General features: G+C 37.2%; 2 protein-coding genes across 2 annotated transcripts in view; one reads left to right on the forward strand and one right to left on the reverse strand.

Annotated features, from left to right (window-relative positions):
• Window positions 1-239: 239 nt before the first annotated feature.
• On the reverse strand, window positions 240-20,899 carry MPHOSPH10 (M-phase phosphoprotein 10). The gene is made up of 11 exons (XM_077124008.1): window positions 20,225-20,899; window positions 17,637-18,309; window positions 16,987-17,132; window positions 16,301-16,481; window positions 13,943-14,084; window positions 13,029-13,096; window positions 11,200-11,337; window positions 9,276-9,386; window positions 6,444-6,551; window positions 938-1,168; window positions 240-466 (listed from the first exon to the last, which is right to left on the reverse strand). The coding sequence occupies exons 1-11, from the start codon at window positions 20,311-20,313 to the stop codon at window positions 317-319; spliced, it is 2,037 nt and encodes a 678-aa protein (XP_076980123.1). The 5' UTR covers window positions 20,314-20,899; the 3' UTR covers window positions 240-316.
• MCEE (methylmalonyl-CoA epimerase) overlaps window positions 20,458-22,600 on the forward strand; it is a 53,967-nt gene continuing 51,824 nt past the window's right edge. Inside the window, exon 1 of the mRNA XM_077124009.1 lies at window positions 20,458-20,836. Within this exon, the coding sequence (XP_076980124.1) occupies window positions 20,770-20,836 (67 nt within the window). The 5' untranslated portion in view covers window positions 20,458-20,769. The remainder of the gene's footprint in view (window positions 20,837-22,600) is intronic.

Below are 22,600 nucleotides of genomic sequence, written 5' to 3' on the forward strand. Positions count from 1 at the left end.
ATTGGGGTGGCTGGTTCCAGTGACCTTGTGAAGCTGCAAGCCAGAGCACCAGCCAGCATGCAAAAACCTGATCCTGGTGTCTGTGTGGTCACCACAGGGAGCTCCAGAGCTGGAAAGGGCCTCAGGAGCTAGGTCCTGCTTCACACCCAGAGAAAGCAAGGTCTTGCTTCCCTAGACACAGTTTAAAGCTTGTCTTTTCAAACCTTGGAATTCACAAATTATCTATCATCAATGCAAAGGAAAGTTACCAAAAACTTTATTTTAAAACAGAAGAATATAAGATTACATGTTAATATTTACATATGTACAAAATATGTTATAGCTTTAATGAATGAACAGAAATATCCCGTCTTTTCTTTTTCTTCTTTTCTGTTTTCTTTGCATCATTGATTTGTATTTTTACTTGATCTTGTAATTTAGAAAAGAATGCCTGAGATGACTTTAAGGCCTTATCTTTTCCTTCATCCTGCAAGGAAAAGAAATACATATGCATGCTATCAAATGTGCCTATAAGTAAAAAAAAATCTCCAAAATATGATAGTAAATTACTCTGACAACTATATATTAAACAGAAATATGAGAAAAAACTATAAAAAAAATTAACAAATCAGTCAGTGTTATTACTTCAGGGGTAAGGGATTTCTCCTTCCCTCTAATATTTCCCAAATACTCTTTATTGCTATAATGTTCTTATAATTTAAGAGCTAGGGCAAGGAGGGTGGTAGGACTGCTGCCTGGCCTACATTAAAAGTCTGAGCAAGTTTAAGAGTACTTATGGCAGAATAAACTACTCTAGCCTATTGACAGCATGCCCAAGGCCAAAACCTCTTAAGCACACAGGTGTGTGCTACAGAAACTGGGTCAGTCATTCCAGGCATGCAGACATCACCCCCCACCAAAAATCTTCTTTCTCAGTTCTCTCTCCCTCATTCCTTACCTTTAACAAGGAAGCTTTGCCTGCTTTGGTCAGCTGTTTTAATTTCTCTGATGCTACTGCTTTGCTGTATTTGCCTGCCTTATCTGGATTGTTATTTTGCAGCAGTTTTTTCCGCTTTTCCTTCTCCTTTATTTTCATATGCTTTTGATATTTCTTTTTCCGTCGTTCTCGTTTCTTATCAGTAGTTGTTTTCTCAGCATCTGTTTTTATATCTCCAGCTTTATTTTTTTCCTATTAAAAAATAATCACCAGACCTTTTTTTTACTATTGACCTTACAAAAGGATTATAAGAGAATATTTTGAACAATTATATCCCAACAAATTAGATAACGTAGAAGAAATGGACAAGTTCCTGGAAACATACAAATTAATTAAACTGACTAAAGAAGAAATAGAAAATCTCAACAGACCAATAACTAGTAAAGAGATTCAATCAGCAATCAGAAACTTCTCAGCAAAGAAAAGTCCAGGGCCAGATGACTTCACTGGTAAACTTTACCAAACATTCAAGGAATAATAACATCGGTCCTTCTCAAAATCTTTCAAAAAACAGAAGAGGAGGGCACATTTCCAAACTCATTCTGAGGCAGGCATCACCCTAATACCAAAGACAGATAAATACATCCCAAGTAAAGAATATTACAGACCAATATCCCTTATGAATATAGATGCAAAAATCATCAACAAAACACTAGCTATCTGAATTCAAATGTACTTTAAAAAGATCTACACAATGATCAAGTGGGATTTATCCTAGGAATGCAAAGGTGCTTCAATGTAAGAACGTTAATCAATGTATTACACCACCTTAATAAAAGGAAGGGAAAGAAAAGCACCTGATTATGTCCATCATTGCAGAAAAGGCATCTGACAAAACCCAGGACACTTTCTTAATCCTCAAAGGCATATATAAAAATATATCCTGAAAGGCACATATAAAAAACCCACAGCTAACATCATAATCAATGGTGAAAGTCTGAAAGCTTTTCCCCAAATATCAGGAACAACACAAAGATGCCTACTTTCACCATGGCTACTGAACATTGTAAAGGAGGTTCTATCTATAGCAACTAGGAAAGACAAAAAATAAAGGTATCCAATTTGGAAAGGAAGAAATAAAACTCTATTTGCAGATGACATGATCTTATATTTAGAAAATCCTGAGAAATCCACAATTCAGCAAGGTGGCAGAGTTCAAAATCACCATGCAAAAGTCAGAGGTATTTCTGTATATCAGTACTGAATAATCTGAAAAACAAATCAAAAATAAAATTCTATTCACAATAGCAACTAAGAGAATCAAATATTTAGGAATAAACTTAACCATGACATAAAGGATTTATATATGGAAAACTACAAAATATTGCCAAAAGTAATCAAGGAATTCCTAATAAATGGAAGGACATTCTGTGCTCATGGATTGGAAGACTAAATATTGTTAAGATGTCAATACTACTCAAAGTGATTTACAGATTCAAAGCAATCCCAATCAAAATCCCAACAACCTTCTTTGAAGAAATGGAAAAGACAACCATCAATTGTTTTTTGTGAGTGTGCATGATTCAGGAATTGAACCTGGTCCCCTGCATGGAAGATGAGCATTCTACCACCGAAGCATTTGTGCACCCTCAACCATCAAATTTATATGAAGGATAAGGGGCCCAAATAGCCAAAACCATCATGCAAAAGAAAAACAAATTTGGACAACTCACCCTTTCTAATTTTAAATCATTAAAGAGCCACAGTAATCAAAACATTAGTTCAGTACTAGAATTCTCACCTGCCATGTGGGAGACCTGTGTTCAATTCCCAGCCCATGTACTTCCCAAACAAACAAGCAAACAAAAAACCACACAAACATAAAAATTCAACAAATGGTGCTGTGATAAGGGAATACTCACATGGAAAAAGAATGAAATGTGGCTCCTATCATACAAAAAACATAAACAAAAACATGATATTGTCACAAAGATAAACATACAGACTAATGGAATAAAAATGAGAGTTAAGAAATAACTTTCGTATCTATGACCAATTGACTTTTTCTTTTTTTTGGTTGTATGGGCTGGAATCTAACCCACATCTCTCGATTGGCAGGCAAGCATTCTGTTACTAAAGACTAGCTGATTTTTGACAAAGGTGCCAAGTCCACTCAATAAGGAAAGAACAATACCTTCAACAAAAGGTGCTGAGAAAACTGTGTATCCATATGCAAAAGAATGAAGGTGGATGCCTACCTCACATCATACACAAAAATTAACTCAAAATGTATTAAAGTCCTAAATATAAGAACCAAAACTGTAAAACTCCTAGAAGAAAACATAGGAATGCACCTTCAGGACCTTGTGTTAAGCAATGGTTTCTTAGACTTTACACCAAAAGCATAAACAACAAAAGAAAAAATAGACGTGACTTTCTCAACATTAAAAACTTTGTAGAAAGGGCTTCATCATGAATATAAATGGACAACCTACAGTATAGGAGAAAATATTTGGGCACAACATATCTGATAAGGGCTTAATATCTAGAATACATAAATAAATCCTACAGCTCAACAACAAAAGGATAAACTACCCAATTATAAAAAGGGCAAACCTTGAACAGACATTTTTCTCCAAAGATACAGAAACGGCAAATAAGCACATGAAAGGAAGTTCAACATCATTAGCTTAAGAAAATGCAAACCAAAAATCACAATGAATACCATTCCATACCCACTAGAACGCCAATTATTAAAGAACTGAAAATAAGTGCTGGACAGGATGTAGAGAAACAGGAATACTCATTCAGTGTTGCTGGGAATGTACACTGGTGCTGCCACTGTGGAAGTTCTTCAGAAAGGTGAAGGATAGAATTACGAAATGACCTAGCAATCCCACTTCTAGGTATATACCCAAAAATTGAAAGCAGGGACTTGAACAGATATTTAAATACCAATGTTCATAGCAGCATTACATTATTCACAACTGCCATAAGATGGAAGCAACCCAAGGGTCCATCAATAGATGAACAAATAAGCAAATTGTGGTATACATATACAATGGAATATTATCAGCTATAAAAAGGAATGAAGTTCTGATACAGACAACAACATGGATAAACCTTGAAGACATCATGTTGAGTGAAATAAACCAGACATGAAAGGACAAATATTGCATGATCCCACCGATTTGAAATAATTAGAATAAGCGAATTCATAGCCAGAAACTGTAATACACATTACCAGGGGCCAGAATGGGTCTAGGGAATGGGGAGTTAATGCTTAATTGGTATACAAGAGTTTCTGTTTGGAGTGATGTTGAAAAACTTTGGTAATGCAAGGTGGTTTATGATAGCACAAAGTGAATATAAATTTTCACCACTGAATTATATAACTGAATGTGGTTAAAAGGGAAATTTTAGTGGCATATGTTACCAGAATAATGATTTTTTAAATATAAAAACCAGAGGACTGTACAACACAGTGAAACATAATGTAAACTTTGGACTATAATTAATAGTATAATTATAGTACTGATTTATCAATTATAACAAAGGAACCATATCATGCAAAGTATTGTTAACAGAGGAAACTGTGTGCAAGACAGCATACTTGGGAACTGTTTTTCTGTAAACCTACAACTTCTATAATGAAAACTTATAAAATTAAAATAATAATAAAGGAATTAAGTTCTGATACATGCTACTGTATGAATGAAACCTGAAGACATCATGTTGAGTGAACTAAGACATAAATGGGAAGAGATTATATAATTCTACTTATGTGAAATAACTATAATATGTAAATTCATAGACCAGGGCAGGAGTGGGAGCAGGGTGAATGGGGAGTTAATGCATAATGAATGCATGGAAAACTTTTGGTAATGGATGGTGGTGAGGGCATCATTAACATCGTAAACGTGCATAATCCCATTGAATGGTATGTTTGGGAGTGGTTAAGATGGGGAATTTTATAATGTGTATATGTTTCTACAAGAAAGAAAAAGAGAGGGACCGGGACTAAAGAAACAACGACAATTAAACATAAAACATGATCCCGTACTGGATCTAATAATGGAGGAGAAAACAGCCAAAGGATATTTACTGGGACATTTGAAAAATATGGGATATAGCTATCTGCTTTATGGCAATGTTAAATTTCTTGAATTTGACAACTGTACTTAATGAGATTACATAAATGATCATCACTGTTCTTAGGAAATATACATGGAAGTATTAAGTGTCCCAGAGAGTTACGGATGCGACCTATTTTCAAATTTTTAGAAAACACAGAGAAAGAATAACATTACAAATGTGGCAAAAAAATTGAAAGCTGGTAAATCTGGGAAAGGTGATATTTTAGTTCTCTGTACTGGTTTTGGATTATTTTTACAACTGTTCTGTAAGTCTGTAACAACTTCAAATTAAAAGTTAAAAATAAAAAAAGCAACAATATACTAGTTAACGTAGTCTAACACTGACTGAAGACATGGGAGCATAAGGAAAACCCAAAACGCAATTCAAATGTGTGCAGCCAATGAGCTCTATGCCTTTGGGTGGGTATGAGAGCATGCACAGCAATTGTCACCTGTTATCCAAAGAGCTGTGGTAAATCAACTCTTCAAAACCTGAAATGCATCCTTTGCCAGAACAGAATAATCAATAGGTTTGTTCCCAAACTAATTTACAAAAGGCTGTGTAAAGAACTGGGCTATTGAGCTAACAGTACAAGAGAAGCATCCTCTACAACATTAGGACTCCAGGATAAGCTCTACGCTCTAATAATCTAACTCCAAACTGTTCAGGGCAGCTCGTGGGCTGAGGGCAGGGCCCAACAGATGAACAGAGGGGAAGAAGGAAACATCTATTCAGCATTAAGAATTGATTTTTCTCTTTTCTTTTTTGTTGTAGCCTATCTTGCCAGGGCTGACATCTGCACTGGGATGGCAGAGCTCTGACAGAGGGAGTGGAGTGGGACAGCAAAGTAAGGGAGGGAAAAAAAAGATGGTTCTGAGCTGCTAAGCTAGCCAGGAAGATGAGGGCCTGGCAGAAGCCATCATTACTATATAAGGCATGATCTTAGAGGTTCCTAAGTCAAGGACTGCCTACGTTAGGTATCTCCATCTTCTCTAAATATCCAAATGTATTCTGACTCCATTCCTATTAAGAATTAAATGGATAAAATAAAGGAAAACCCTGATACTAAAATATTGCTAGCATATAAAAACAATTTTTTTATACCTACCATCATTCCACTTATTCAAACTGGATTATCATAACAAGAGGCTAATACCTGGACATTTATAAACCACCTTTACAATAATTCTCATATCTGCATATCATAATAACACCTGAAAACAGGAGGTTGGTGTTGAATATCATAACATTATTAGTTTGATTGTATGTAGAAACTGCTGAGATACACTACAATAAAAATTACAAACTCAAGGAAAATAGTATTAAAGGAGATCTGACTACAAACAATTAATTTATAAACAGATATTTAGTTTTAACATTGGCTTCTTACCTTTATTTCCTCAGGGGCCAGAAGAGCTGCGTCACTAACACCTACTGGGGCTACTTCCTCAATGGTTATGGCTGGCAGATTCGACACAACTTTAATCTCTGGTACAGGCTAGAAAGGAGACAATACATTTAACAGGAAGTCAGCAGTAGCCCCAAATCATCTGAATTATGAAGCTATAAGACAAATTTATGGACAAAGATGATGGAAAGAAAAGGGATTATGGGAACAAGAGATGAAATACATGCTTCTTGACGAACAAATTTTCTCATTTCCCAGCTACTGAAAACATATCTTTATGAACATTAACATGAAATGATGCTGAACTAAACCTAAAAAACTAAAACAGTATCAAATCAAATTAAACCAATCCTGTCAATTAAAAAAGGGAGAAATGAATGCTAATTTAAGTTATTTTTGTTTTGCTTCCTATTCTTTCCTTCTTTTTGGAAGATCTGCCCCAAAATTCAAAAATTACAATAGATTACTTTGAAATCAGTGATATACTGACATGGTACTAAAAGGACAACGGCTATTACTTATTGAACACCTAAACTATTCCAAGTCCTTTATATTTAATTCTCACATACCTCTGTGAGGGATAAGTACCAAGGGACAAATATGGCAGAGGAGAATGACTTCTGAGCACTGTCAGTCATTGTGGAGTAGGAACAGTGTGGGCAGAACTGTGGCATGAGGCTGAGAGTGGGGCAGCCCTTGAAAGTAAGTCACTGACTCACATACTCATGTTCCTCATCACAGTCCTACTCATATTTTAGTTAACTTGGCATATTTATGCCCAGGGAATTTCAAGGAGAATATGAAAACACAAATACCTCACAGTATTCTGGCTAGATAAATAAGAAAAAAAGTTCAGTATTCGAAAGAAATCATTTCTTCTACTGGACCACTGTTCAATTATTTATTAGTAATATTGTGATCCATTCTATAATTTAAATCTAGAGAAAATGGAGACAGGCGAAAACTAGTAACAACAAAAAACAATGACAAAGTGACAACTTGTGAAATACCAAAGTGAATACTTCATTAAGAGGAAGCTATAATTGCTATAAATGCAATTCTGCATTTCTGAAGAGGAAAAATTAAGAAATGTTTTTAAATTAGAGAATAAATCGAATCATTCCTCATTTAATTACAAGATTCCAAGGCATGTCTCAGGGAGTCCTCCAGGTCGGGCTCTACACTTGTGTTAGGAACATGGTAGTGAAATGCAGTGAACAAAACAAACACGTTTTCGTGCTGGCTTAAAGAGATGAGCAGAGTAAAATAATCACAATCAACCAAGGACTGCAAATGTACTACAATGCTATAAAGGAAAAGAAAAGAGTTGTGACAGAAATATAGGAGGAAAGGAGGGCTGGGGGGACAACTACTATAAGGAGCCAAGGACAGTCTGCCAAGAACGGAAGAATTTTAGCCTGTGAGCCAAGAGAGAAGGAACCAGCTATATATGGTACCTTAGAAGACCAGCCTAATTAGCCAGGGGACGAGCACAGGAGGAAGGTCATGGGGAAGGGAAGAACTTAGCATGTCTCAAAGAACGAGGAGACAAATGGTGACATGAAATGAGAAGAGGGAAGGGAAGGAGCCAGATCATGCAGGATCTTGCAAGCCACAGGAAAGGAGCTTGATTTTATCCTGAGTATAATGAGACACCATTGAAGGGTTCATGTCCTTTGTATCACTAAGACAGCTTCAGAATAAGAGCTGCCGACCAAGAAGGGTTGAGTGATACTTCTTCTCTTGATCTGTTTATTTTACACAGCCACATACCAGACACTTTGAGAATCTAAAAATGGGTCCTGCCATTGAAACCTTCTCTCATAATTACATCTCAATTAAAAAAATACTTAAACAGCAAGAAAACAAGTCAAAGAAGGAAAAACAAACAAATAAGCAAAAACAAACAACAAAAAATCACCTTTACTGGGTGGTTTGAGAAGACAAAATACTTCCAGAAGAAAAACCACCTAACCAAAGAGTCAGAAAGGACCTTGGAGATGATCTCTTCTGTCCATTCACCTGCCATCCTACTATAGAGATGAAATGTGATGTGATTTCCCTAATTCACAAAGCTAGACAGCTGCAACAGTTCTCCGACTTCTAGATTGTCAGCCCTCATTTCATGGAAGCTCATTTCCAGACAACTATACAAGAAGAAATACCAATAAGTGGGTGAGCAAGTTCCAAAAGAATGGTACAAGCCAAGTTTTATAGGTTCACAGAAGATGGTAAGGAGGAGAGGAAGCTCTAAGGGGTAGTAGGAACTGAGCCATGGCTGGGTAGGAGTCAAAAAGGCAAAGTGGGACAACACTGGTGGGGGCCTTGCCAGGGCAGCATCATGTAATGGGAAGAACATCAGCTCAGAGTCAGTTCTGACCCTCCTACCTCCTAAGTCTCGGTTTCTTCATCTGGGACTTGAAATAATGGTATTTGCCTCATTGTTTGGTGAACTAAGAGTTAATGTACTTAAAGGGCCTAATTAATATACCGTGCCTGGCACACAGCAGGTATTCAGTGTACAGATACATATATGTATCTTCTCAACAGAAGACTAAACAAGAACAGGGAAAGAGAAAGTAAGGAGATCTGCCGGCCAAAGCTAGGGACTCAAAGGTCTCACTGGAAATGAGGTTGGGTCAGTGGGCTGGAGTCAGAATTATCATGGAATCAGACATGAACCCTTCTTCATAAGAGGCCCTGCCTATAATTTTCAGGGAATTACAACAGATTTCTACCATAAAAGCAAATAAAGAGTTTGTCTCACAAATGCTCAAAGAAGAATTGTCACATCTGAAATGTTAACATACTTACAGGTTTAGGTATGAAGTGAAAGTTTGAGAGGGCGTCCAATTTTAAGAAGAGAGAATCCATCATTTTCTGAATTTCTACATGCTCTGGATTTTCTTCATCTGCCGTTTTTTGCTTAGGAAGTAAGTTCAACATCAGGCTTAAGGCACTTAATATACATCACAGGACAAAACACTAAATGCCACTGAGAATATTTCAGTTTCTCACGACCAAGGTTTCAGCTACAAAGAACCATCCCAAAGCCAAATTAAAGTTACCAATATCACAATGGAGCCAGCACATACAAAGGAGAAATGTGCACTTTAGAGGATGCAGTAGCCATTACCGCTAACATTCAGCACTTAACAATATATTTTATGGCATTTGTTTCTATCAAGAATTAAAGTACTGGGGTAGACTTTGTAAAATTATCCAAATATCCATTCAGATTGTGAAGGCTCTTTTTCCTTGTTTAAATGAAACCCACCCATTTTGATCCATTCTGATTAAATCACACTGAAAACTTTGAAAACAATCTTCATTCCACTAAGAAAAGGTGAATTTCATACTTGATTTCTATCCCTCCCCAAAATGCTTATTTCAAAAGGCTAAGACTATTATTATTTTTCTTTTTTAACTGAGACATGGAAATAGGAAGTGACTGGCTCTCTGTCACCATTAACCCCCAGGCTGTTTTCTAAGGTCTGCCACCAGTGTTCTGTAGACCAGCCATGAACATATGCCCGTTCTGCAACTGCTTATTTACTATGGTAACTTAACTTACATTTTTTTTTAACACTAAACATACCTTTGTGCTTCGTGTCAGGTAACAGTGTTTTTGAAATCATACACTTCATGTGTAGTGTTTTCCTAATACACATTAAATTTATAACTCTAAGTTTATTAGTTTATTGTCTAAAATCACCTTGCTGTTTAACTTTAGCAGAGAATGAAACTTTGGGAAATTTTGATCATTCCTCCCCAGACTTTAACTCTCAGGGACAATGGGATGGATCTAGAATTAGACTACAGAAATAAGTAGTGAATCCATGATAAGCTTCTGATAGCCCAGAAGTTTTCTAATAATTAGAAGCCTAGGCCTAACTCAAAAAATTCTGAACTGGATGTTGACTTCTAAGATGGAAATAAAAGTAATGCTCACATAGGTGGTAAAGCTGCCACATTACATATTTAATTTTTAAATGCCATGGTTACCAAATACTTCTGTATTTACTGAATCTCCTCAAAGTAGCCAGCAGATACTTAATAAGCCAGGACACTGCACACATTTCCTCCAACCACTGCCTTGGGTTACAAGGCAGGCTGGATGTTAATTCGAGACTCTCCAGTTCTTAGATTTCATAGTGTTACCAGTTTGCTCTTGCTACCTGAGTGCCATTAACAATCAAAATACACAATTAGATAGGAATCTTGAACGGCTTTGCAGAATAAAATGCCATCTCATCCCCAAGCATATCCTGATCACATTCCCAATAAATCAAATGTAAATAAATAATTCAATTATTACTTCTTGGCTACCGCTAGGGGAATATGACCTTGTCCTGTATAGATACACTACTAAAAAATATCAGAAGAGTTTTAAAAGCAAAACAAAATAAAAAATCCAGACTTAAAATTCATAATGAATTCACACTTATGCAAAATATTATCAAAAGTATCAATGATAAAACACTTTTAAAACTAGCATTAACAAAATAGTGGCTGAAAAGTTAATAATTAAATGTAGAAGTATGACATGACTAATGTCGAAATGCAAAACATCCTCAAGCCCCAAGATTTGGTGAGAATATTACTTTCCCCTATTTTAGCATGCTGTCTCACATATAAATGAGATGATGAGCTCAAAATTTCTGTTTCATGAATTTCAAGTCAAAAGGCTTGTTCCCTACATCTCTTCAATAATAGTTTCACCTTAAAAGCCTCTCACCTGGTTGAGTTTGATATATTCCTGTTCATAAATTTCAGCAAGGCTCAATTTACTCTTCTCATGGTCTAATGTTAAACGCTTTTTATATTCATATGCATCCTCCTTTGGTTTTTCTTTACGGACGACATCATCCCAAGCCTGAAATGTAACGGGTGGACAGAACATAAATTGACAAAAATCTACAACTTATTTCTAGACAGACTTCAGAAGCTTCCTTTGGAATATTATCATTCCAAAAGAAGCAAATTATAGTAAAAAGAAGGCAATTTTCAACCCATGAAATGACCACTGATGTCACAAAGTATCAGCATTATAAGACAAAAAGAGGCCATAACTAAAATACACTTTTAGTAGATGTTTTTTGTTATAAACACATCTTTCTCCCTGGTTGTCAACGTTAATCCCACATTTCCCCATTATGGTTTATTTACATTGAGACTTGATTTGTCTTGTTTCACTTCAAATTTCAACACTGCATATAGTACCTACCTTCTATTGCCCATAACACAGCTTATAAAGCCATCTCTTACTGTACATGTCACATACTTACATTTATCTACATTTACATAAGATTTTTAAAGTTAAGTAGGTTTTTATAAAAAATAATTTTTATTGAGAAATCTCATGTACAGTTCATCTGCAGTATACAATCAATGGCTCACAGTATCATCACATAGTTGTGATTCACTACCACGACCGTTTTTACAGCATTTGCATCACTCCAGAAAAAGAAAGAAAAAAAAAAACTCATACACCCTATAACCCTTACTCCTCCCTTTCACTGACCACTATAAACAAAAGCAGCATCACACACAAGATTTTCACAATCACATAGTCACACTGTAAATGCTATATAATTATATAAGCATCTTCAAGAATCAAGGCTACTGCAACACAGTTCAACAGTTTCAGGTACTTCCCTCTAGCCACTCCTGTACACCAAAAACTAAAAAGGGATATCTATTTAATGCATAAGAATGACCTCCAGGATAACCTCTCAACTGTTTGAAATCTCTCAGCCACTGAAACTTCGTCTCATTTCTCTCTTCCTCCTATTGGTCAAGAAGTGTTTCTCAATCTCATGGCACCAGGTCCCAGCTCATCCCAGGTGTCCTGTCCCCCACTGCCAGGGGAATTTATATTGCTGGGAGTCATGTCACATGTAGGGGGGATGGAGTCGGGGTGGACAATGAGTTCACCTGCCGAGCTGGCTTAGAGAGGGAGGCCACGTCTAAGCAACAAAAGAGGTTTTCTGGGTAACTCCTGGGCATTATTAGAAGTAGGATTACCTTCTCTTTTGCAAGAATAAGTTTCACAGGGGAAAACCCCAAGTCTGTGGGCTCACCCTAGGTGAACTGGTTGTCCCTACTGCTTGTGAGGATATTAGGAATTCCCCAGATGGGGAAGTTTAATATTTCTTCCTATCTTGCCAGTTCCCCAAGGGAACTTTGCAAATATTAAGTAGCTTAATAACATTTGGAAAAAAAAAGCATATTTTTGTCAGACCAAACACTGCTCTACACCAAGATCCTGGGTGGAATGATATCAAGCCAAACATCAGTCATTGTATCTTTCAGCTCTTGAAAGGTCAGTGAAATGTGGAAAGAGACTCATCTTGGCTTCTGGCTACAACCTTCCTCCTCAATCACAAGCCCCCATGGCACTAGTAGAGTAGAGCAGTGCCTCACAAGGAGCTGAGGATACCCTTAGTTCAAAGAACTAATGTGAAACAAAACTATGAAAATGAAGTTTTCTATTCCCAATATACCCATACCATTTCTAAAAATTTCAGTGCATTTTAAGCTAAGTTAAATTTAATTCTCACTGACCTGATCTCTTATCCTCTGCTTAATGATATCTTCTAGTTGAAGGGTAGTTTCCTCTGTGATCACAGGTGCTAAAGGAAACAAAACATGCAATGTTTAGGTAGACATGACCTTGAACAATGGTTCTCAAAGAGTGATCCTTGGACTAGCAGTGTCAGCAAAACCTTGAATTTGTTAGAAATGCACATTCTTAGGCAACACCCCAGACCAACTGAATCAGAAAGTGGTGAGGAAAAGAACAACAATCTTGGTTTAACAAATCCTTCTGCTGCATGGTCAACTTTGAGAACTCCAAAACACAGAGCATATATAGCAGTAAGTGATAACACTTTGAACCTTGCATTTGGGGACTCTGCCTCTTTTTCATTCTCTCTTCCACTGAAATAAGATGGACACTCATTTTTACTTAACAGATCCAAGAAAGCCCTTAATTAAAAGACCAGGCTTTCTGGCTGGAATTCACAACTGTGTATACTGTCAGCAGTAGACTATGCATTATATACTGGTGTAGCAATAGAAATGACTTGGATGTATTAAACAGTATTGTGGTTATATTCAACAATATCCTGGTTCCTAGAAAATACATTTGAAAGTATTCAGATGATTCAAGGGAAAAAGTTGCACACACATACATACATATACAAACAAAGAGGAGAGAAAGCAAATATGGCAAAATGCTAATTAACGAATCCAGCTAAACAGCACACAGATGTTCACTGAACTATATATTTTTTAATTTTCTGTTTTGTAAGTTTTAGACTTGTAACATAAAACTTTCTTAATTTTATGTTTTATAGGTTTTTAAGTTAAAAAATGAGGGACAAAAAAAAATAACACTTCAAATCTTTCTAAGAAACAGAGCCATAGAAAAAGCACAGAAATGAACACTTGAATAAGTTGAGCATGCACACACGTACCCATTCGGACTGCATGGTCAAAGTGTAGGGTCTCTTCGAGGAGGCTGTTTTCTGGTCTCTTTTGAGCTGTCACTTCCCCTTGAAGCTGCCACGGTTTTTTTTCCAACAATTCTTTTTCTAAAGACGCAATTTTTTCATTCATCTAAGAAAGAGTCAAAAGGAGTTATACATTGAAGAATCAGAATTATTCCTGAACTTGTGTAACAGCATCTAATATTTTAAGAAGTGGGAAAGCAAGAATATTTATCAACTTTGGAAGACATGTCTGAAATAGCATGAATTAAAATTCAGGCTATGAGGAACTCATTTGTAGAGCATTTTAAATGACAAAAGTCATTTGTGGAGCATTTTAAAGAGCCAGACAGTCTCTTTTAGAAAATATTTACAAGAAAACTGGGACTTAGATTGCAAGCTCTTATAGCAGTCACATTTAGTCTGGAGCTGTAATAGTTATTTCTAGATTTTGAAATACTATGCTATATATGTATAACCCGGCTTTTCCCGAAACTTTAGGCACCTGTGTGACACCTAAGACTAGAGTAGGAGCTATGCAGGTCTGAAAATTAGCACTGCTACATACAATACTGTTTTAAGAAACCAAAAAAGAGATCAAGCTTCAATTAGAGATAAGAAGGAAGCAGATCAGGTTGGGACTAATGTAAATCAGAATACAGGGGTAAGGAGGCCATTGTCTCTATTTTAGAACTTCACCTATTCTATGAGACCAAAGGAAGAGAGCTTTATTTTGTCCAAAACCTAAGTTTTCTATAGCTCATAATCTAACTCAACCTGTATGGATAGATCATTTAAACAGCCTAAACATACAGAGCCCAGAATGGGAATAAGGTCTTTTAATTCCGTATAGCTTAACATAATAGCCAGATAAAACCCTGAGTAAGTGGAGCAGAATTAAAAGTACTGGCAAAGTGTGTCTCAAACATTAGGGACTTCCAAGTCAATAGGCCAAACCCTTGACCTTGAGGCTTGCTTCTGTGAAAGCTTATTTATGTAGTGAACAAACTAAACTTAGCTATAGTTATACCTGAGAGTACTTCAAGAAGACCTCTTTTGTTGCTCAGATTCGACCTCTCTCTCTCTCTCTCTAAGCCCAACTATGCAAGTAAAATCATTATCCTCCCTGCTACATGGGCCATGACATCAGGAATGAAAGTCTCCCTGGCAATGTGGGATATGAATCCTAGGGATGAGCCTGGCCCTGGTACTGGGGGATTGACAATGCCTTTCTGACAAAAAAAAAGGGGAAAAGAAATTTAATAAAATAAGGTATCGATGGCTGAGAGAGTTCAAACAAAGTAAGAAGTTATTCTGGAGCCTACTCTTATGCAAGCTTCAGCTAGAGACTGCTGTTTATCATGGTTTGCCAAATCTCAACCAAAACCATTCCTACCAAGCTTAAAGAACACCTTTAGGTGTTCAGGGCTTCACTGAGATTCTCAAAAAATTCCAAGCACTATGATAAACTTTCCAGAAACCTACAACCTTCAGATGGATTTCTAGGTCAGATTAGTCCTGAAACCCAGAGGGACCAGCCTCTCCAAGACCATCAACTAGTTCCGTCCCCCTATCCCATATTATTGACAGCCTTTTCCAACATAAAAATTTAGAATGGACATAGCCCAAATACCCCTAAATATCGGAAGGATCAAAGGAGAAGGAGGAGTTACAACAGAGAAGATTGGATTTAACAAATAAGTATGACTGCCGAATTGTATTGATTTTTCTTTTCATCTCCAGTGTCTTGGAGCAGCTAAAAGGAAAAACCAGGGTGCACCAGTGGTAATCAGTGGTGGAATGCCCACTTATGATGCAGGAGACCTGGATTCAAATCCCAGTCAATGCACACCCCTCACTCCACCCCCCAAAAAAATGGAAGGAAAAACCTAAAATTGTGGAATGCAACCTATACCAAACTCTGAAATCTATTCTATAACTACTTATTACAATGTACTTTGAAATTTATTGCTTTTTTTTTTATATATATGTTATGTTTCACAATTTAAAAGAAGTCAGATAGTATCCTCCAGAGCACCTGGACAGGCGCCTGGGAAGGAGCTAGTAAGATGCCAGTGACGGAGAAAAGAAAGATCTTTAAAATATGTGCCCCAAATTGAAACCCAAAAGCAAGGAAACGCAGGAACTGATTTTTGCAAGTTAGATGCTTTTCACACAGTCATCTCTATAAAGTATGCTTTAGAGAGAGGGCTTTTTTTTTTTTTTTTAAAAAGGATAGTTCACAGTTCCACCAAGAAAAATAGGGTAGATTAATTAGTAGTCTGAGTTTTTATCCACAGCTATGTTACGCATATAAAAAAAATTTCTTAAGTGCCAAAAAATTACCTTTTCTTGCCTTTGTTCAAAAGATGATTTAACTTCATCAGAATTTCTCTTTACATTTAAGATATTTCCATCATTAGTTTTTTCATCTTCTTCATCATCTGGCAAAGCAAAGGTCACCCTTTTCAAACCTTCTTTATGTTTTTTATTGCCTTCACTTTCTTCAAGGTCATTATCTTCATCCCTAAAACATAAACATAAATTATAAAAGGAAATAAACTGCCTTTATTAATGAAAATAAGCAAACAAACAAATAAAATTTTGCACTAATGAGAGTTCTTCTCTTGTATACTTAATGTAACCAAACATAAGTTTCAGGACTTCCAAAATCATTTAGTTACTAACGAACAAGAGAAGGAACCATTTACTTGAAATGCTATGTAAGAAATAGAAAAAAAGTATCCAATATGTAGATAATTGTTCCTCAATCTATTTATACACAAACTTATCTCATGAAAATAACTGAGTAATTTTATTAACACAGAAACCAAATCAAAGTTTCTTCTAATACAGATTAATTGCTATTTCGAGGGATATTTTTCTCTATTAGATGATCTTTCTTCTGGCCATTTTAAGATTATTCAATCTTAAGTAATCTAATCCTTAAGACAAACATATTTGACAACTATGAGTACACAGACCAGGCTAGGCTGTTCCATCCAACAAAAAGGATGATTCAAAATACTCACGATTCAGAGATGCCTTCCTCATCTTCTTCACCAGTTTCTTCTTCTTTATTTGACTTCAGCTCATCATGATCACTTGCTATGTCTTCATCACTTTCAACCGGATCAAAAAAATCTTTGTATTTCAAGTTTCTGGAACTTTTACCTAACTAAAATAAAAAAGACTTTTAAAACTTTTGATTAAGGATAGAAAAACACATTAAAACAGGTATCTTAACTGTAACACTTCAGGCCAAAAACAGTTATTAGGGGAAAATGGCAACAAATAATACTACTGTAAAACCCTAAGAATATCTGATGCATAAAACTGAATGAAAGTATACAATCATTTATAATTGATAAGATATTCCCTATTTCTAAATCTTCTAACCACAAATATTTCCAAACCAGCCTCACCCAAATTAAGGTATACAAGGGCCTTTCTTTGCTTTGTGAAAACATGTATTTTAGGAAAACTGTGAATATTGCTAACATATGTAATTATGTTTCTTAAGCTACATAACTAGAGAAGTGTTTTGTAGTAAGGAAATGATGATTCCACTTTAATTATTTGTCAGTTTTTCTTTCAACTGATCCTTTCCCAGAGAAATTCAACAAAATCTAATCTGAGGAATAAAGTACTCTCTCTCCACTCTGACCTCCCGAAACTTTACCTTAAGTCTTTGATTTCCAAAGAGTTCTCCCTCATCTTCATCTGAATCAATATCTTCAAAAAGACCAAGATCTTCCTCCTCATCATCATTTTTTCCTTCTTCTTTTTCTACTTTTTCTAAAAAGGCCTCCATTTCAGACAGTTTAAAGAACTTATCATCTACTATGGACTTTTCTCTTGGTTTCCCAGGCACTTTGCTTTGCAACTTGCTCTGCTGTTCCAGTTTGCTGATATCAAAGTCACGGTCAGAATCCTCATCACTGAATGTCGGGCTTGTCCTCAAATCAAATCTGCTCAAGTTTTTTGCACTCTCTTCCCCTTTAAGATCATCCCCACCAAGGCATGACAATTCTTCCTCCTCCAAGTCTTGTTCTACATCCTCTTGGCCATCAGCCTCCATCTCTGAGCCATCCTCTGTACATTCCTCATCATTCTCTGGGAGAAGACTGATATCTTCATCTTCAACTGTTTCACTAACTGCATCCTTGAAGAACTGCAAAATCGGTTCATTTTGCAATTCCAGTTGTTGCCAAATCTGCTCATCATCAAAATTCTCTATTACCAGTTTTTTTAAAGGGCTCCCTTGGATCCTACCATTATTCTCCAGTATTTTATGAAAGTCATAAAGTACTTTTGTTAAAGAAGTGAAATTTGATGCCAATCCGTCTTGAATCCTATTATGAGAGGGGAAAAGTTGAATGAGATTTGGAAACGTAGATTATCTCACACATTCTTAAGTAAAAAAAAAAATTTAAACCTAACTTGTGAAAAATAAAATAAAGTGTCAATTTTAAGTTTAGATTCTGATTTGCAATAGTGTATTATCTTGTTGATGAGTCACAGTGATATAAAAATTACTAAGTATCTATGAATCTGCTGTATAGATTTTAGGAAGGAATATTATTATAGATCTACTTTAGCTTAGAGGCATATAGTGAGTCTTAGCCTTAAATTCTCAACCTTGGTACACTATTATCCTACTTTTTCACTCAGTCAATGGTCAATACTTGCTTTGGCTAGAGTGGTCAAGGAGGACCTATCTGAGGATGTGACATCTGAGACAAAACCTATAGATAAGGAGACAGCCTTGCAAAAATCTGGACATTTCCAGGCAGAACAACAAAGCAAAGTTCCTGAGAAGTGATTGGCCTGCGTATTCAGGAACAGACAGGTCAGCACTGCTAGAGTGGTGGAGGAGGCAGAAGGGTAAAGAAAAGGAAGGTGGAAGCCAAATGATAAAGGATTCAGAGACAAGAATTCACCATTTTATGTACAATGACAAGCCGCTAGAAAGTTTTAAGCTGGAGTAAATGATATGATTTGGTTTGGGAAATGTAGTCCATCCAGGAGAAAGAATGAAGGTAGTGAGATTAGGAGGACCAGATGAGGGTAGGGGAGTTTGTCCTGCTGTTAGGGCAGTGGAGATGGTGAGAAGTAGCTGGATTCACAATCCAGCTTGCAGAAAACAACAGGGTTTGCTAATGAGTTTGACTTTGACATAGAATTGAGAAAAAAAAAAAAAGACATCAAGAAAGGAGCCTGGTGGTTCGTAAGAACTTAAGTGTCATTTACAGAGATAGAAGAGGTAGGCGCTTGGAAAAGGATCTTAAAGAAGAAAGAGTAAAGTGAACTTGAAATGCTGGTGTATGTGGCTGTAGTTGCTGTGAACCTGGAGCTCAAGGAAGAGGTTGGGATTTGAAATATAAATCTGAGCACCTTAATTGCATAGATTCTATTTGAAATCCTTGAACAGAACACAGAGAGCTTGTGCTGGGGAGATGGAAAATACAATCCTAAATCGTAAGGACCTCAGTCGAGGGAGAGGACAACCAACAAGTTAACACTTTCAATAAAATTTGATTGCCAAGCTCCAGGTGCTTTGGGAGCAAGTGGGCGTTAAGCGCAACCAAAATAACACGTGCAGGAATTGGGGGAGTAGGTCTCAAGGGACCTTGGTTTTAATAAATAAAATTAAGAAAATAGCTCCTGAGTTATTCTAAACACAAAAGAACTAGCATAAATTTATGTGGCAAACACCCTCTTCAGAAAGTTCCCACTAAGGCGCTCGACCTCGAAAAGCCAATTAAGACCCTCGTTAAATACACCTAGCCTAGTTAAAAATAAAAGTCCGCTTACACTTATCCCACCCCTGTAAGATTAAGAGATCCCTGCTCCCAGCGATAAATTCAGTCAACTTCCTTCTTTCTGTTTATAAAACTGCCTACAAACTCTCCCTGCCTCGAAGCTGCTTTCGCTTTGCACGCGAACGAAGATTTCCTGGCTGCTGAAGCAATCTGAGTGTCCTGAATAAAATGCTGTAAATTGCAACTCCACTCCGATTTGTCTTTGGCCAGTTTGATTTCAGTAACACAACTGCAATCGCACTTTACAGCTTTTAATGATTTTTGAAAAAGAAATAGTTTAGGGAAGGGTAAGTCATATCTGAAATTTGAGGACGAGTGATCTACAGTTGCCCTTCTACTTTCCCCTCATTACAAAATTTGCCGAGGGGCCTGCAGCCTACGCCCACACAGGAGTGCTGCAACTAGGGTCGCAGCTACAACTAGGGTCGCGGCTCTGCGCACTTACGTGAGGAAGCACTCGGGCTGGCCGGTGGCTTTACCGACTTCCTTCAGACACCGCTCCAGGGTCTGTCGACGCCAGACCCGCGGGGCCATCGCTGTCCACAGCTCCCAACACTGCGCCGCATGCCACGGAAGAGGGCCGCCGGAAATCGCATTGACAAGATGCGCCTAGTGGAACCCGGAGCCGGGAGACAAAGGTTCCGCGGCGCGCAGGTTCCGGGCTCACCCCCAGCCAGTGGCAGCCACCGAACTTTCACCCGACGGGCGCGAGGGGGCGGGAAAACGCCAGAAGGGGAAAACTAAAAATAACCACTGGTAGGCCCAAGCGTCTGTCTACAGACTTTGTTTAGTATTTCCGATGTGCTCGCAAAGGGTAACACCTTCTCGCCCTAAGGGTCTAATTTAGATGCAGCAAATGGCTTCGATGACCTGTTCTGAATAAAGAAGGGCGGACCCGCCTCCACGACCCCCGGGCGCAGCGGCCTGCGCCCCGCCCGCTGGTCGAGCCTATCCCCGCCCCTAACCCTCTAGGTTCGCTCCCTCACGGCCATGGCTTCCAGAGTGTGTGGCGTGACGAAGGTGGCTGCTTCGGCGGCGGTAACTGCGAGCGTCTTAGGTGAGTGCCCGGCGCAGTCGGGGCCGGAGGAGACGGGACAGGACCGAATGGGAGACGAGGCGGACCGGGAAGGCCGCGGGGCCTCGCGGGTGGCCGAAGCTGGACGTTGATGTTCCCCACTTCTATATGTGAGCCAGGGAGGCCAGGAAACCTCACTAGGGGGTCAGGCGAGGCTGGAAAGAATATAAACAAATGCAAGAGCGAAGGTGGGTTTTATCGTACCACGACAGACTATACCCACTCACCTTGGCATTCCTGTTTTTAAGAATCTTACACGTCTATTTACACCGTAGTTAATACATTGTAGTTTATTCGTGCGTGTTTGAATAATCACAAACGACACATGGAGTTCAAAGTAATGCAGTTGTACAAGTAACGTTCTTGAGAGGGGAGGCACAGAAATCTAGAGTTGTAAATTCCTGCCAGGTGGAAAGGAACCCAAAATAAAAATATCTTAAAATGTGATAAATGTCAAAGGAGAAAATATAATTCTTGAAAAATAGGTTCCCAGTTAACTATTCAGAAACACACATTTTTTTTAAGTATCAATTGGGGATCTATGTCCCGTGTACTGCTTTATTCCATGGGCCTCACCCCAATTTATTTACTGTACAAGATTTCACCCACAGACTTTTACTGCTAGAATAATCCTTTCTTTCTTTTTTCTTAAGATACAATTAGCCATTTTAAAGCGTACTATTTAGTGGCATTTAGTACATTCACAATGTGCGATGATCACCTATAACCAGTTCCAGAACGTTTTCATCACCTCAAAAGGAAATCCCATATCAGTTATACAAGTCACTTCCCAGTCCTTCATACTCCTTCTCTCCCATCTCCCAATACTGACAACCACTAAGTTTCTTTCTGTCTCTATGAATTTGCCAGTTTTGGATATTTTGCATAAACAGAATCGTCATTTTCTCCATCTTAGAACTGTAAACTAGCAACTTATTAAATTCCCCCTTTTAAAAGCCTTTCTGTTTCTGGTATATTGCATTCCGGCAGCTAGCAAATTAGAACAGAATATAAAACTTTATCTTCACTTGGATATCCTCTAATTTATTCCTTTGGTGCTTCTATATGATATGTTCTATTGCTGATAATGAATGCTTGCCAAGGAACCTTATCTGTCACATCTCTTATAGAGATGACACTAGTGAGAATTCTGAAACACCTGAAGCCAGTATTTGTTAACAACACAGTTAGATCATTTTTTTTTTAGGTGCATGGTCCGAACATTCTACCACTGAACCACCCGTGCACCCTAGATCACTTTTATTCCACTTGTTTTACAAATAGACAAAGCATTTTTTTTAAATTTCCTTAACATTTAGAACATTTTGTGTCATTTTGGGTAAACTTTTAGTTTCAAGTTTGTATTTTTTACAGTGTTTTTATAGATAAGAATATATATTTGTGTGTATATTTTTATAAAACTCATTTTTGCAGTCTAAATCATCATAGAGCATTTGGGAGCAAGCAAAGTTATATCTAAAGTGATTTTTATTTTTTAATCTTTATTTGGGATTTATTAACATATAAACCTATCTAAATTGTGAGGAGCCTTTGTGTGTTTCAGGAATAATTTTTTTTAAGGCTTCTGAGGATGATCCTGTAGATTTTTATTTTTAAATGCTTCATTCAAATGATTTTTAACATGTGTTGTTTTAGATTAAGAAAAAGAAAACTTCCAAAAAATTATGACAAACTTAGGTCTCAAAGGCACTATTTTAATTCATGTTAATTTTCAGAGATATGAAA

This window comes from Tamandua tetradactyla, chromosome 12 (assembly GCF_023851605.1).
Source record: "Tamandua tetradactyla isolate mTamTet1 chromosome 12, mTamTet1.pri, whole genome shotgun sequence".
Lineage (NCBI taxonomy): Eukaryota > Metazoa > Chordata > Mammalia > Pilosa > Myrmecophagidae > Tamandua > Tamandua tetradactyla.